The sequence below is a fragment of the Macrotis lagotis genome, chromosome X (genome assembly GCF_037893015.1).
Source record: "Macrotis lagotis isolate mMagLag1 chromosome X, bilby.v1.9.chrom.fasta, whole genome shotgun sequence".
NCBI lineage: Eukaryota > Metazoa > Chordata > Mammalia > Peramelemorphia > Peramelidae > Macrotis > Macrotis lagotis.
In genome coordinates this window covers 613,518,768-613,536,828 of record NC_133666.1, presented here as the reverse complement: position 1 = coordinate 613,536,828, position 18,061 = coordinate 613,518,768, and the positions used below count along the sequence as shown (strand labels likewise).

Below are 18,061 nucleotides of genomic sequence, written 5' to 3'. Positions count from 1 at the left end.
TGGTTTGAGGTGTTTAGAGTTCTATGGGTCATCTCTGGTATGGGGACTGACCAAGTCCTTTTTTGGGAATGCTCATTCACTTTTGGTGTCTGACACCCAGTGCTTACTTGTGGCTCCAAGAAGCTTTGCATACTCAAAGGCAACACCCTAACACAATATCTTGGCAGGAAGGCAGGAAAGGTAACCAATAGACTCTGGGATGCCAGTTGTCTTGATTTTTGTCTTGCTACTGGACTTTTGGTGACTCTGGAAGAGAAACTGAGGCTAACGATTTTGTACAATTCTGGGTGATTTAACTCCAATTCACTTTGTGATGTCATTGGTCTTCATCAAGGACAAACAACAGTTCTGCCAACCTGGTCTTCTCTCTATTCTTCACACAGACTCATCCATTTTCTGTCTCTTTGCATTGGCCAGTTCTCAAGCTTGCATTATTCTCTCTTCACTTCTGCCTCCTAGAATCTCCCTCTTCCTCCAAGATCCAATTCAAACATCACCTTCTTTAAATGTATTCCTCTTGGATCCTCTCGACTACTAGCTTCCTTCTCCAACTACTTTGTATTTATCTATATCATTTTGATATTTATTATCTTTATGCTTACATATGTATTTTTGTTTCTTCATTCTTGATTCATTTTTTATATTTATATTCCTAGTACTTAGTTTAGTGTGTGGTAAACAACAGGCACTTAATAAATGCTTATTGATGGAAAGAATACTTAATTTCCTTCAAAACTTAGATCATGTGCCATCTTCTTCTTTACATGAGGCCATTCATGATCCTCTCCCAGTCAAAATATTAGTACCACCTTTCAACAAAATATTAGTTTGTATTTACATATATTTATATATATATATATATATAATATTAATTATATTGATATCTACTTTGCTTCCCCCAACAGAATATAAGCATTTTGAGGGCTGTTTCAGTTTTGTCTTTTTATGATCAGGTGCTATACAGTGGATAGTACTCAGAAGACACTAAAAAAAGTTTGTTGATTGATTCAGATCCCTGGTGGAGGTAGAGTGATATAGAAGAATGAAACTTGTCTTTAAAGCCTGACTTCAATACTTATTAGAGGTGCTATCATCAGTAAATTACTTAATCTCTCAGAGCCTCAGTTTCCATCTGTTCACAATTACTCATGCTAGTACTTCTGCTTTTGAGGCTGCTGTAAGAAAAGTACTTCATAAATCTGTAGCATTGAGAGATATCATGATTATTATAATTTCTTCCGGTGGGCCCTGGGTCAATGGTTCTATTCACAACTAGACATGATGAGTTTCCTCAAGGTCCTTCCAACTCTTGAAGGCCAGTTTTCTTTATGCAAGGGAGGAGGAGAGAGAGATCTGGAGCACCCTGGGGGGCTTAAGGAGAGTAAGATCCACCAGCTCTCTCTCTACCTTACAGAAAAGCAAGTTCACTTTATACCGCTGTGCTGTGTTTTTGAACTGGAAGCTCCGTCACACATTGTTCTGTACACTGGCCTGGGAAAAAGGCCTCAGTGCCCGCCATTTTCTCTGGTCCTCTCTGGTGAGTGCATCAAGGATGAGGTGAGAAGGGAGAGACAAAAATAACTTTAAAGATTAAGCTTTTATTTGGTATTGGCTAAGAGTAGTCAATCAGTGAAAGAGACTTGATATATAACTGACAAAAATCAAACACAGTATCATCATGTTCGATAAACCCAAAGACTTCAACCACTGGGGCAAAACCTCAATATCTGATGAAAAAGATCTGGGAAAACTGGAAAGCAGCCTGGAAAAATTAGATTTAGATTAAGAAATCATTACTCACTTTATTTATATTTATATACTTACTGCCATATGTATTTATATATACACATATGTGTATTACAATACATATCTAATCTATACACACACATACACACACACACATATATATGTGTATAGTTCTCAATATATACATCACTTAGATTTAAAGGTCATATCATAAACCAAGTAGAAGATCAAGAAAGGAAATAGCTAATACAGAGAGGAGAAAATCACAGAAAATAAAAAATAATTTTGATTATACAAAACTATAAAGTTTTTGCACAAAGTAGTCAAAACTAGAAGGCAAACAGTTTACTGAAGGGAAGAGGATCTTTGAAGCACATTTCTCCTATAAAAATCTGATATCCATGATACATAAGGAACTGACTCAATTATATAAAAACAAGAGATAGGTAAGTTAGGTAAGTACAGTCAAAAAAATAAAACATGCAGTCCTCAGAGGAAGAAATCTAAGCCATTAATATACAAAATGAGAAATTTAAAATAACTGAAATGATAACTAATATAACAAAAAAGGAAAACCCATTGTTAGAGAAGCAGTAGGAAAACAGTCATTTTAATACATTTTTTGTAAAGCTAAGACATTGGTTCTGGAAACCATTCTGGAAAGCGATTTAGAATTAAAACCCCAAAAAACACTAAACATTCATTTTTTTTACCCAATGATACACTACTACAAATATATACCAAAAGAGGCCAAAGAAAAAGAAAAAAGACCCATGTGTACAAAAACATTTAAAGCAGTTCTTTTTGTTGTAGCATATAACTATAAACAAAAGGTATGCCCATCAATTGAGGAATAATTGAACAAGTGATGGTATATGAATAAACTGATAAAAAGTGAAGTGAGCAGAGGCTAGAAAACAATTTATACAATAATATTGTAAAGAAAAATAATTGAAAAACCTAAAGAAGCAACTAATCAAAATTCCCCAAGAGGCAGCTAGGTGACTCAAGAGGTAAAACTGGACCAGGAGTCCCGAAGACTCATCTTGAGTTCAAATCCAGCCTCAGACATTACCCAGCTAAGTGACCCTGAGCAAATCACTTCACCTTGTTAGTCTCAGTTTCCTCATCTGTAAAATGAGCTGGAGAAGAAAATGACAAAACTACTTAAGTATCTCTGCCAAGAAAATCCCAAATGGGGTCATGGAGAGTCAGAAATAACTAAAAAAAATTTTGTTATATTTTGAGCTAATTAAACATCAAATAAGATGGATATTTCCTCTAGTAAAGCATGATAGGAACAGAGGAACACATGCACTGCTGTGAATCTGCATCACAAACAGCTGGCTTCACCATCCAAACAAATTCAAAGGGTTGAATTTTGTTTTCAAAACTGTCCTGTGTGTCTGTTTCCCACTGACCATCCTTCTGTTCTCTTTTTCTCAATGACCTTTTTTTCTTATATTTCTTTTTTTTTCTAGTTTTTGCAAGGCAATGGGGTTAAGTGGCTTGCCCAAGGCTACACAGTTAGGTAATTATTAAATGTCTGAGGCAGGATTTAAACTCAGGTACTCCTGACTCCAGGGCTGGTGTTCTATCCACTGCACCACTTAGCCGCCCCCTTTTTCTTATATTTCTAATTTTTTTCATTTTGCTAACTAGAATTAACTCCCATTTCTCCAACTACCCCAAATTGAAGAGAACTCACCCACCACCAAATTGAAAGAAAGAAAAAGAAATCCCATTATCATATGCAAAGTCAAGCAAAATCAAATCCTCACCATAGGTCTCTTTCTGCATCTCCTCTCATGAGGTGAGGAGTATGTTTTATCAGTGGTCCTCTGGAATTGCCCAGATTCCAGGTCTAGCACTCTATTTACTGCACCATCGAACTGCCCAAAAAATAAAATTACAAACAAATAAATTATATGATTCCTCTAATGGGAAAAATAACTAATCCCCTTTCTTTAAGATAACTACAATTGTATTCATTAAGGATCTGACCATAGTAAATAAAAAGAAAGTTTTTTCTAGAGAGAAATGAAGTTTATGTAATAAGAGCAATAACAATAATTAAAGAATTCATATTTGCATAGCACTTTAAGGTTGATGATGCACTTTCTTCACACTCATCCTGTACCAACCCCTCAGGGTACCAACCCTGAGGAATTTATTGTGTAATAGGAGGCTAAGACATAACCCAAGTAGCTATAATACAAATTGCTAAATGATAAAGGTAAGTGGGGGGGAGGTGTCAAGAAGGTACTATGCAAGGTCTGAGAGTAAATGCCTTTTTGACTGAGGGATTAGGAAGACTTCCTGGAGGAGCAGAGTAAATCAGATAAACTTTTATTCTAATAGGTAAGAACTAGCTAAGAAAAGAGAGATCAAGGGCATCCAAGGTAGAACCTAGGGTAGACAAAAGCAAAAAGGCTACAGTTATAGAAGAAGAGAATATGTGTAGACTAGATCATCTGGTGCAATAGAATTCTTTGGAACTCCTTAAAGGGAAGAGATTAATAATAGGAAAGAAAGTTGAAAATGTAGATTGACACCAGATTATAGAGATATTGAATGTCCACATGAAAGGTTTGAACTTCTTACAGACAGCAATGGAAATCCTCCTATTGGAGCAAAAATGGCACATGACCTTTATAGAAAGGAAGAGCCTTTGTGCTGCAAATTCCATTCATTCAGCAAAAATTTCTTGCCAAACTCTGTACTTGGTTCTGGGAGAAATATAAAAGAGATTCAGGAAAGCATCTCTACCCTCATGGATCTCCCAACCTAGCAAGGAGTGTCAGACAGGCAAAGACAAAGAGAAAGAGGAAAGAATAAAAAAAATATATTCAAAAGATGCTGGGAGGAATAAAGGGAGGGAGGGAGAAGGTAACAATTCAGAAGAAGAAAAACATTTTTGACCTGGAGATATCCAGGAAGGTTTCAGGGAGCAAGTCACTCTAGAATGGGGAGAGAGCATCAATAGGTGAAGATAATGTAGAGAGTGTGGGTACCAGCATGAGTAATGTAAGAAGCTAGAAAATATTAAACAGATGAGTTTAACAGTTCACTTTGGCCTGAGTATAAGATATGTAGAGGGGAATGGGAACATTATATAAGAGGAAAAGTGCATATACATTTAAGTGTAACCATTGGCTATGAGAGAGAGAGAGAGAGAGAGAGAGAGAGAGAGAGAGAGAGAGAGAGATTGAGAGATAGATGGAGAGAGACAGAGAGAGAGAGAGAGAGAGAGAGAGAGAGAGAGAGAGAGAGAGAGAGAGAGAGAACAGTCAAGCAGTGTTGGCTGGGTCATGGTCAGAGAAGACTGTGGCCTTGAGCTGGAGTCCAAGCCAGGTTTTTAGGTCTTGCCTCTCATCCAGAGGGCAAAAGGTGAACTCCCTCTCTCTTACTAGACCAGGAATTAGGTAGAGGATAAAACCTAAGGAGATCAGGATACGAATTTTACATTAAACAATGAATCAATGGTAATGGGGATCTTCACCCAATTTGAGGAGATTACAAATTATTTGTTACAATCATAATTCTCTTACTTCTAAGTCAATTTACATCTCAAGAGTAGGTGGTAGTCAATTTACATCTCCACCCAATTTCTACATTCACAATTCTCTTCATCTTTCCCCTGCATCATAAGTAGGAGTCTTGGGTTTGATTCCTGTCTCAGTCACTAACTTTAAATTTAACTGTGAACAAGAAATATCTCTCTGGTTCTCAATTTTTCTATTTAAAAACAAATTTTGGGGCAGCTAGGTGGTGTAGTGGATAGAACACCAACTCTGGAGTCAGGAGGACCTGAGTTCAAATGTGGTCTCAGACACTTAATAATTACCTAGCTGTATGACCTTGAACAAGTCACTTAACCCCCTATTGCCTTGCAAAAAACAAAAAATAATTAAAAATAAAAACAAATTTTACTAATGTGTGCAACTTTTACAACCCAATTCTAGTTTATCTCCATTCCTCAAAAGTTATCTTAGTAAAAGTAATGATATAATGACCACAAATGGCCACATCTATTCCAATTTGCATTTTTAAATTTACATAAAATATGGTCACTGGTTCACTTGAAAATATTCAATCTGAATTTGAACATTGCCACCATTGGAGGAATTCATTTGTACCAATAGCAGTCTAATTTTATTATTAAGTAGAAAACATAAACTGAGATCAAACTGTTGGTAAGAGAATTAGATGGCTTTTCAGGTTCCTTCCACCTCTTAATATTTTCTTTTCTAAGGTTCCTTCCTGCTCTGCCTTCAGTATTATAGAATCTGAGGTCCTTTCCATCCATAAAAATCTAGACCATGGGTCTAGCCAATTTCAAGTAGAAATGGTCACTAAACCATACATAAAAATCCCTGCCTGCATACTGACTTTGAAAAACACATTAACATTATCTATAACATTTTATATTTTATTTATTTTTATTTATTGTATTTGTTTATTGATTTATTTATTAAATATTTTCCAATTACATTTTAATCTTGTGAAGCTTAATTTAATTAATTCAATCTTAGAAGTGTTAGGGGTGGCTAGGTGGCACAGTGGACAGGGGCAGCTAGGTGAAGCAGTGGATAAAGCACCAGCTCTGGAGTCAGGAGTACCTGAGTTCAAATCCAGTCTCAGACACTTAATAATTACCTAGCTGTGTGGCTTGGGCAAGCCACTTGACCCCATTTGCCTTGCAAAAAAAAAAAAATCTTAGAGGTGCTGTCACCATACACATTTGACACCTCTGATCTAGGATTCCATGATTATTATTAATGGCAGACTGGGGTCAGATCTCAGAAGGAAGGATTATTGAATCCATTTAATTCAACAAAAGCTACTTGCTATGACCTGGCACAACACTCTATATTGTAAAAGGTCATTTCCTTTTCTCTCTCTCCCTCTCTCTCTCTCTCTCTCTCTGTCTGTCTCTCTCTCTCTCTCTCTCTTTAAGATTTTTGCAAGGCAAATGGGGTTAAGTGACTTACCCAAGGTCATACAGCTAGGCAATTAAGTGTCTGAGGTCAGATTTGAACTCAGGTACTCCTGATTCCAGAGCTGGTGCTCTATCCACTGCGCAACCTAGCCCCCACCCCAAGAGGTCATTTCCAAGATGACAATTTAGTGCTGTTTTAATTTAGGAACTAACATATTGAATAAGCAATGAAAAGAGCATCTGATTAGAAACCTGAGTTCAAATTTTGTTCAAACCTATCACTGGTTATATGACCTTGAGCAAGACCCTTCCCTTCTCCATGTTTTAGTCCTCTGTTAATGAGGGTGGGAGAGATATCCTGGAAGCTCCCTTCCAGCTCTGACAATCTCATATCTGCAAATCTACCACATTCTTTATTTACCAAGTCTGTCTTTCACACCCACACCTGCATTCTCAACATCTTTTTTTAAAAAATAGTAAGTAGTAGAGCAAATGTTTCCATGTTCTCAATTCACACCCACGTTCCCACTAAAAATTTTCCACTCAAGAGAAGTAGCAATTTGGGTTTAGTTTTTGGTTTTCTTTTTTCCCCTGAACCCAATTTAAAATGAAGGTGACTTGGAATGTACTGAATTCTTGTTTCTCTAAGAATTTCTAAATAGGAAGGCTTCCCATCACTCAAGCAATGGCAGCAGTGAACTCTGCCAAGGCTCCAGTGTCTCAAAGACTTTTACCCAAGCTTAGTAAAACCTTTAGAGCCTCCTGTTATATGGAGAGCTCCACCAGCCAAGCCATCAAGTCAGTTCACTTGAATTTTAGGTTCAAATCCTTAGAGAAGCAAGTGATCTTAGAGAAATAGAGGAAGGAATGTCCTTTACCAGACTAGGACTGGAGAAACTGAGTTGAACTAGCTCTACTATTAGCTAGCTGGGCAACCTTCATTGGGTAAGTTATCTTCTCTCTAGGTCTATTTTCTCATCTGTAAAATGGGAGGATTAGGTCCTTAAGGACAGGTCCTTAACCTTTTTATATCAAGTTCCCTTCTCACACACACTTCAAGCCCTTTGACAATCTGATGAAACCTAAGGACTGTTTCTTAGAATAATGTTTTTAAATGAAGAAAGTACATAGGGATACAAAGAAAACAAAAACGATTTCATAGATTCTCCATTAGGAAATCCTGGATTAGATATTCTCTGAGGATATGAGTCTCACTAATAAGGAGGAGATGGTTTTACCAGAGTAGAAATTCTGGGACCTTCAGGGAGAAAGAACTATTTTATCCCAAGGAGGGCAACTACATGACAAGCTGGTTGTACTGGACCTGGAATCAGAAAGACTCAAGTTCAAATCCAGCTTCAAAGCCGAATTCTGTGACCCTAGGTAATAACTTCTTTCTGCCTCAGTTTCTTCATCCATAAAATATGGATAATAGTAACATCTTTTCCTGGAGTGGTTGTGAAGGTCAGATGAGACTATTTGTAAATTATTTGGCAAATTTTAAAGTGCTATATAAATATACAAATGCCAGTTATCATCATCATCATCACCACCACTATTCTTGATTTTATAATAGAGAAAAGTTAGGCATATTCTGAGAAGCACTTTAGATTTTGGAAAAGTAGATTTAAAAAGGGAAAACAGATTTCATGGGAAGGACAGATAGAATCCTATAAAGATTCTACAAAAGGATATCAGTTCAGAATGGATGGAAGGTGCCCAAGAATAAAATGCTGAAGATACAATAATTCCAATGAGAAGGCAAAAACAGAAACCGTAGAGATTAATATGGACACATAATGAACTCAAGGACAATTTTTTAGAGATATGTATGAACAATGAAAACAAGGGCACAGAACAGGATAATTCAAAGGCATAGTCCTATAAGAACTGCCAGAAGGCAAAAATTCATTTTGAATAGAGAATGGCAAGGAAAGCTAAGGAAGACAGAAGAGGAAGAAGGAATATGATCACTTCTCAGGATAAAAGGAACAATGATGATTACAACAGAGAAAAGACAGGATTACTCAATTTTCTCTTTTCATTTCCTCAGAAAACTTTGGCATTGAAAATGAACTAAAAATGGCTAATTAAGAGAGTTGTTACTAAGATAAAGTAATGAGATAGGGAAAAAATCCCCAGCTGCCCTTAACAAATTCAACTCACCTGAACCAGAAAAACTACATTCTTGACTACTAAAAGAACTGGAAAATGAAATTGTTGATTAGTGCACTGATACTTCCTGAAAGATTTTAGAGAATGGGAGAAATAACACAGATCTGAAGAATGGAAAATGTCTCCATTTTTTTAAGGGGTAGGCAATGGAAAAGAATAGTATCAGCAAACTATCAGCCAATGTGGTTTGGTTATCATTTCCTTAGATTTTCTAATTCGAATCCTCAAATTAAAGAAATATTTAGTGAGCATCTACAAAAGGAAACAGTAGTTACAAAGACCTTAATATGTCTTCAATAAGAAGAAATGCTACCAGACTAACCAGATCAAATATAGATAACATTATGTTTCAAAACAGTCAATGCACCTGGCTGGGATCCTTATCAAAGGTTTAGTGGCCTCTGTTTCCATTTCAACACCACTGACTTACACCATATATACCACAATAAATTAAATATAATTTATGAACTTTAATTTTTAAAGTCATGTCATTAAAATAAAAAATAGAAAATGAGAAAGCAAATATCTTTGAGAACTCTGGTTACGGGAAGAATTATTTTTTAAGCAGTGAGGGGGAAGGGGGAAAGTGATAGATACCTTCAACTAAAAGGCAACTGAGTGATTCCTAGAATCAGGAAGACGTACAGTCAAATCCAATCTCAGACATTTATTTGCAAGCTATGTAACACCGGACAAGCTACTAAACCCTGTTTGTCTCAGTTTTTTCATCTAGAAAATTAATTGAAGAAAATGGCAAACTATTCTGATACCTTTGCCAAGAAAAAAAGGGCATCACAGAGGGTCAAATATGACTGAAATGAAACAGCAACTCTCAATTACATGAAATTAAAAACTTTTGCAAATAAAATTAATGAAGTCAGGATTAAAAGAGAAATAGTATGAGTAGAAAAAAATGTGTTCCAAATATCAACAACAAAAGTCTGACACCTAAGATATAGGGACTTCTTGTTGATGATGTTTATCCTTCATCTTGAAGTCTATGGTATCAGGAAATGAGAATATTGCGCAAAGTCAACATCACTTTCTGAGGAGAAATAAATGGGTCCAGTGGCTAGATATGGACCAGGACAACTGGAGATGGCTCGTCCAGTTGGATTGTTTTTAGCTAGGCCAAAGTGGTCATTCCTTGCCTCTTTGCTTCATCTCTTTCTTACCTAACTTTAATCATTGAATAAGTAGCACCCCAATCAAACAGATCTACAGATTTTAGCTCAAAAAGGTCAAGGTCTCCCACTACATCAGGGGCCATCTCCAGTTGTCTATCCTTTCCTAAGGATTTTCATGTAAAGGAGGAAAAAAGATTTTAATGGAACTGTAGAGAAAATATGACTAAATTTACTATTTTAAGCTTATTTTAGAACCAGGATTTGACTTCTATTATGTTAATCAACTTTTGTCATAGATAAAAATCAATTCTTTTGGGGATAAAAAAAAAGAATACCATATAGTTTGAAAGAAAAACTTTATTCATTGTGGCATTATGTAGCAAAGAAAACACCTTCCTTTCCTTCTCTCCAGGCTCATTTCTAACTAGTGAATCTATCACACCCTTTAGGGCCAAAAGCTCCAATACCACCTGTCTTTTCCAAAAAGCTTTCCCTACTCCCATAGCTCTTTGTGTCTCTCTCATGTCACATTTTAGGATTAATCATATTCAAACATATTCAATATTTTAAATTAAAATGTTAGAGCATAAAATACCAAGAGAAACCAGTCTACAGTATATGAGAGGTCAAAGTTTTCAAAAGAAGAATTTGACATTATAAATGACCTTTTGAATATATGTCAGTAAAAGTAAAATAAATATAAATGAAAACAACACTTTACACTCTGAAAATAGGCATGCTCTCTCTCTCTCTCTCTCTCTCTCTCTCTCTCTCTCTCTCTCACACACACACACACACACACACACACACACAAACAGACACACACACAAATTATTCCAGATGGAATAATCAAGCACATTTGGAGTGAACCAGAAATGTGATTTGACCATCAAAAAAGTAATGTGAATTTGGGTTACATTCAGAGAAATGTGGCTTCTGGAGATGAAGATGTCACCATCTTTCTAACCTTTGCCCTGGTCAAACCTCTTCTGGAGTTTTATGTTCATTCCTGCACAAGACATTTTAGGAAGGATAATGATCATTAGGGGAGCATCCAGAGGAAAGCAACCAGGATGATAAAGGGCCTTATGCTGAAGGGGAATTGGGTGTCCTGGTAAATATTTAACAACAAGTTATTCAGGGACAAAAAAATGTACAGTCATGCTTTTAAGTTTAATCTACATTAACATTTTCTCCCATCATTTCTAAAATAGACAATAAAACAATAAATCAAGCCCTAATTTGTCCAAGGTATAAGTAATCACACTGAAAATTAACACTCAATTCTTAAGAGTTGACTCCAGCACACCCCTGGTTCTAATTCTAATGTCCAATTCTCTATATTCAAGTGTTTTTTTCTTCTAACTTCAACAGTCCCCATTCTATATACTAAGGGTCTATGTTCCAACTTTCATATTCTTTACTTCCTGCCATTGAGAGCTTTATCATTCAAGTTGTGTCTCATTATTAGCAGTCATTTTTTAAATCGATATTAAAAAAACTGTTGCTGTGTTCATGCTATGTTCCTCTCTTGAACCATGTGTAGAGTAACTTAGTGAAAAAGAGGTGGAATTGTTAAGAGGGTAAAACCTTTGCCCTTAAGAAAGTTCCAGATCTCAGGGCATGATCCCTGGCCCCCTCTACCCTGTATTACAGTATTACAAGGAATCTTATCTTACCTTCTCCTTTCCCTCCCAAAGAACCAAAACAGGACTGAGAATACAGTGGGTGTTCAGTAAATGTCTGATTTTCACTGTTAAAACAGTGGAAAGGAGGACTGAATTTCAGAACATTGGTGTAAGACCCATTTCTGATACCACCTACTTGTGTGATAACCATGAACAAATTCATTTTATGGCATTTAAGCCTCAGTTTACACACCTGAAAAATGGAGTTAACAATTCTTGCACTATCTCTCTTACAAGATTAATATAAGAAAGTACTTTGTAAACTTTTAAACCCTTTAGAATTGAAAGCTATTATTATGAATGTGCATTATTAATGATTGAGAAAATATACAGTAAACACTCAAGATACCTGGGGAGGACAGGTTACAGGTTAAGGGCCCAGGTCCCAGGTCATAGTTGATCTTTCTTTCCCTTGAGAAGGAACCCAAAGAGCAAAGGGCACAATTATCCCTGGCATATAAGACCATAACCCTTGGAGAAAAGGTGGTCAAACCTATAAAATGAAGGCCTCCTCAATATCATCTTTCTAATACAGGTGGAGAATTGTGATGGAGAATTTCCTATCCATCTCTCACAAGCCATGAGATATCTCCAAAGTCCCCATCGAAACCTCAAAATTTCAGCTATCACGTTTATAGGTAAGGGGGGAAACTGAAATATGCTGAGCCTTCTCCCTTTTTTCTTTTCTTCTATCCTACATCTTTCCTTTCTTATTTTCTCTCTTATCCCTCCTCCAGCAGCTCTCTCTCTCTCTCTCTCTCTCTCTCTCTCTCTCCCTATCCCTCCTCCTCTCCTCTTTGTCTCTCCTTTTACTTCCTCCTTCTCCCTTTCTGTTCTCTATTCTCTCTCTCAATTTTCCTCTTATTTATCTCTTTCCTCTCTTCTACTTTATTACTCCTCCTTTTCTCCTCTCAGCTTTCATGTCTCTCACTCTTTCATGGGTCTCCTCTCTTCTGCTCTACTCTCTTCCATTCCTTTCGTCCACTCCTACTTTGTCTCATTTCTCTTCTTTGCTATCTACCCAATTCCTCTCTTGTCCTTTACTTTACTCCTCTACTCCCCTTTTGTCTCCCTTTCTTGCAGCACAACCTCCGTTCTGGCTATGGATGAAAGAGAAAGTTAGTCGCTGAAACGCCAGTCATCTGGCAAGCACCCAACCACCCAAGTGCCTATAATGCCAGTGCTGACCAAACTCCCAACCTAGATCCCGTTTCAGCCCTCTCCTAGTCCCACTCCTGACCACACCCCAACCTAATTTTATCTATTTCCTGATTTCAAGCCACCCTGAAAGGAGAATAAAGAGGAATTGCTAGAGAACCAAAGATGACTTAGGGCTATCTCCCACGTCTAATATCACCATCCCCTTCTAGGGAGGGTGCAATGAAACCCTTTTGTTTGTTTGTCCATTCAGGCTACACCATCTGTTATTATCCTAATACTATATGGCAGAAAGCAAGTGAAGTTGACTTGATCTCCCTCTGTTCCAGTAAGTCCCAGATTGGGATCAGCCCCTTCCTTTCCTGACTACCCACATTGCCACCCCATCCCATCTTTCTCTCCCTGCTCCTCTCCTTCTACCATTTGGGCTTCCACTAGTCCTGGGGATCTAAAACTGTGGAATATAAAATGTCAGATCTGGAAGGGTCTCAATGGTCATCTAGGCCAGATTCCCTCATTTTACAGAGGAGGGAACTGAGACCCAGAAAAGGAAAACCAGGCCAGCACTGGACTCCCAATCCAAATGGCTCTCAGGTTCCTTTAATCACAAACTCAGCTTTCAGGAGAGGACCTCAGCAGCAAAAGATAAAAAGATAGGACCAGTTATACACAACCCAAGGCATCAGCCTTGGAAGGAAGGAAGATGATAGAAATGGTAGACAGGACCAGAAGAAACCAGCTCTTAAGAAAAAAATTCAGGGCAGCTAGGTGGCACAGTGGATAGAGCACCAACCCTGGAGTCAGGAGTACCTGAGTTCAAATCTGGCCTCAGACATTTAATAATTACTTAGCTGTGTGGCCTTGGGCAAGCCACTTAACCCCATTGCCTTGCAAAAAACTAAAAAAAAACTTCTTGCAAAGGATTTCAAGGCCAATGAAGGAGACCGTTCTCTCCTCCCAACCACCTTGTTCTCACTCTTCTGCCAGAGTCTTGCCATCTTAGAATCAGAAAAACTTGAGGTTTATACCCAGCTTTGCCACTCAAAAGCTGTGCAACATCAGATGAGATATCTTCTCCCTCTTGAAGCCCCCACTTATCTAATTTATACAGTTTATAATCCCTGCCCTAGTTCTCAGGTGAGGTGGATATTCTGATAGGGTAATAGAAATATAAAGACTTTAAAAGGTACAAAGCAACTCAGAATGAGTTCTAGCCATGACACTGGCACTAAATCTCTCTAAGAGACCTTGGAGAAATGTTTTTCTCCTCTCTTAAGTCAAATGTCTGTCTTTGTAAAAACTACAGAGTTGAACTAGATGAATACAAAGAAATATGCTAGCTTTTAACATTCTTCATTCTGCGCTCTACAGTTCCTTCCAGTTCTAACATTCTATATTCTAACAGTCTTAAGTTCTAAGTTCTCTTTCATCTCTAACGTTCTAAGTCCCAACATCCTATGTTCTAATATCCCTGTCAGCTCAAGCATTGTGTGATCTACTTTTCTAAGTTCTAATGTCTCTTCTATCTCTAGTGTTCTATGATCTAAGGTCACTGCTGACTCAAACATTCTATGTTCCAGCTTAAGTTCAAAGGATTCTTTCATCTCTACTGTTCTATGTTCTGATATCCTAAGTTCTAAGCTTTCTATCATCTCTAGTGTTCTCTGCTTTAACATTCTGTGATCTAACTAGAACATTCTGTATTCTAACTTTCTAAAGTCTAAAGTCTCTTTCAACTCTAGCATTCTATGTTCTAACACCCTAACTTCTAAAGTCCCTACCAACTCAAACCTTCTGTTCTAACTTTATAAATTCCAAGTTCTTTTTCACCTCTGCTATTCTATGTTCTAACATTCTAAGTTCTAAGATTTCTTCCATCTCTCTCTCCAGTGTTGTGTCCTGACATTCTATGTTCTAAGGTCCCTACCAACTCAAATCTTGTGTTCTAACTTTCTAAATTCTAAGGTTTCCTCCATCTCTACTCTTCTATGTTCTAATAGCCTATGCTCTAAGGTCCCTGTCAGTTCAAACATTCTATGTTCTAACTTCCAAAGTTTTAAGGTTTCTTCTATTTCTAGTATTCTATGTTCTTACATACTATGTTCTAAGGTCCCCAGAATCTCATATATTCTGTGTTCTGATATGCTATATTCTAGGGTCCCATACTCTTCCTAATGTTCTGAATTTGGAGTTGAGTCACCTGGGTTCAAATCTTGCTAAGTTATGCAACTGTGGTTAGTTATTTTATCACTACAAGTCTTAAGTTTTCTCAACCAGAAAATTGGAGTAATTATGCATCAACCACCTCATGAGATCATTGTGAAGGCAGTACTTTATAAACATGCCATAGAAACATGAATACAGTGCTATATATTCCATTCAACTAAACAAATATTTGCTAAGCATTTCCTATGTGACTAATCTCTAAAATGGGAAAAGTAACAGTTTTACTGGCTATCCCCCTTACTTTGTGAGAAAAGTAAGGTGTAAGAAAGCTCTATAGTTACACCAGTGACATCTTTCAGCTCTTACTTCTGTGATTGAATTACAGCCTCACCCAATTATTAAAGTTTGACTTTATTCCTATTCCCTCTCCCTCCTGCCCTTTAACCCTGCTTCAGTCTACCAATAGCCCTGAGGCTAAGCTAAGGGTGGAGGGGAAAAACATACACACCACACACACACACACATACACACACATGCATATATAGGAGTGTGTGTGTGTGTGTGTATGAATTTCACTTTGGGGGATGAGGAGACAAGGGCTCTTTCTTTTTTTTTGAATGCCAACTGCAGCCCATCCCCACCCTGTGCCTTGGGGAGCAATAGATCCAGGACGCAGACCATGGGAATGTTTTGGGTAGTCCCTGGGTAGAGGCATATACTGTCAGACTTGATTGATGAATTGTTTGGTTTTGTCTCACTGGGCTTTCTTCTCTTTGAGCTTTGGAAGAACTCAAGCAAGACCCAGACCAGGCCATCAGGGATTTCGCCACAAGGCATTCCATCTTCCTGGAGGAAGGTCAACTATAATACCCTGACTTCGTACCTTGTCTATCCCATATCACCCTCCTCTTTCCTCTATGTCTGATGTCTCCTATTCCTTTTGGGCACCCTCCTTATTCCCCAATTGTTTTTGTTTGATTGCTCTTTTTTTGATTTAAAAGAAAAAAATAGGTTCAAAGGAGCCTCTGACCTCTTGCTTGTCCCTCACTCTGTTCCTATTCCATTCCAAAAGCTCCTTTCCCTCCTATGAAGGACTTCTTGGACTTGTAAGCAAGGTGCCCTGGAGACCAAGTCAAACCAAGAGCTCCAATCTGCTTCCTCCTCATGGATTCTGAAATGCTCTTACAAGGGACTCTGAATGACCAAGCTTAAATTGAGTTGTAGAGGTGTTCATTCATGAAATCATTCTTGGTGCCTTATGGTTCTCCTACAAATTAAGAGTCCAGGATGCCCTTCTAGGCTGGTATAGGAAGGGTGCCTACCTCCAAACTCTTGGTTCCACCACTTCATAGCAAAGAAGATGGTTCTCTTTGGAAAGGAATCACCTAGTATACTTCCTTGTCCTCAGAGGGTTTGAGTTTGGTTTAAGCTAATCCTAGGGCTTCTTTCATCCTCCCCTTTTCTCCTTAGCCTCCCCCAACCCCAGCCTCAATTACTTAATTGCTCAACAAACACTTATTAATCACCTACTCTGGGCTAGGCCCAGTGCTAAGTGCTAGATTCAAAGATAAAAGATGAAACAGTCGCTGACCCCAAAGAGTTTAAATTCTACTGGGGGTGGAAGGAGGGGAGGGGCACATTTGACAGGTAAAACTAGAAATCAATAGAGAGAGAGAGAGAGAGAGAGAGAGAGAGAGAGAGAGAGAGAGAGAGAGACCATAAACAGGAAGGATCAGAAAAGGTTTCATGAAGGAAGTGGCACCTAAATTGAGCATTTAAGGAAGCTCAGGTTTTTAAAACAATGATCTACAAACATTTTTTTGACTGTGCCTTCCTGTACTTGCAGCATATTCTAGAGCACGCACTCCCTCAGTATATGTATGTATATTTATCTCTAAAGTCCAGTTTATTTCATTTTTGATTTTAATTATTGTCACACCTGAAAAAGATACTTTACAAAGATACTTAAATCCAAATGGAAAAAAAAAATGTGTGGTTGGCTTCGCTAAGTCATGAATACTCATTTTTCAATCTTATTTCATCAGTAACACAAAAGATTGTTGTTGAAATTTGGCCAGCAAATTTCCATCTTCTCTGATGTCAATCAACACTAATTGGAAAGTGTTATATTTTTAGATTTTCAACAAATGAATTCAGAACTCACTGAAAAAAAAATCTTCATTTGAAGAAAAACAGACTAGAAAATTCCATTTCCAAATTGTTTAAGTGTACAGATAGATTTTAAATGTAATACATATCATTTTGAGCAACAAAATCACATAACAATAGAAATATTTCTAAACATCCATTTTCAAAATGTTCTTTCCCTTAGGATGAACTTCTTTCAAAAAGCAGTTACTTTCTTATTCACTGTTAAAATATCACATTTGTCTGATATACAAAGATATGCAGCAAGCCAACCCAAATATTTAAAACCCAAAGCCAGTCCTCAGTGGATAAGTGGTCAAAGGATATGAAACAACAATCTCAAAAGAATTGCAAACTTATTACTCATAAGTGAAATTGCTCCAAATCATACAAAATAAGAGAAAAACAAAGTAAAACAACTCTGAGATTTCGTGAGTCATCAAAATGAAAAAAATACGAGTAGTCAATGTTGAATGAATTGTAGAGAGACAACCATGCTAATTAGTGGAGTCATGAATTGATAATCATGCTAAAAGAAATTGGAAATTATGATAAAACAATGAGTAAAATATTCATATCCTTTGATCCAGAGACCATACAGTTAGTCATATATCCCAAAGAGATCAAAGAAAGTATTCTTAGCAATAGAAAAGAGTTGAGGGAAAAAAAGTAGGTGATTATCATTTGGGGAATGGTTCAATAGATGGTGGCAATGAAGACCACAGGGAGACATGGGAAGATTTATATGAACTAAAACAAAATGAAGTAAGCACAACCAGGATACAAACAATGGCTACAATAATGGAATTGTTGGAATGGAATATTCCAATAAATGGAAAGAATAATAAAACTGAAATTGAATATGTCAAGCACTGAATATACTGTTAGATTTGATTGATGAATTGTTTGGT

General features: G+C 37.2%; 1 protein-coding gene across 2 annotated transcripts in view; it reads left to right on the top strand.

The window, feature by feature from the left end:
• The window catches only part of LOC141499967 (maestro heat-like repeat family member 5), a 125,381-nt gene extending 109,358 nt beyond the window's left edge, over positions 1-16,023 (top strand). For both annotated transcript variants that reach the window (XM_074202799.1, XM_074202798.1), the window contains exons 27-30: positions 1,415-1,537; positions 12,214-12,316; positions 13,090-13,164; positions 15,781-16,023. In XM_074202799.1, the coding sequence (XP_074058900.1) occupies positions 1,415-1,537; positions 12,214-12,316; positions 13,090-13,164; positions 15,781-15,869 (390 nt within the window). In that variant the 3' untranslated portion in view covers positions 15,870-16,023. The remainder of the gene's footprint in view (positions 1-1,414; positions 1,538-12,213; positions 12,317-13,089; positions 13,165-15,780) is intronic.
• The last annotated feature ends 2,038 nt before the right edge of the window (positions 16,024-18,061 follow it).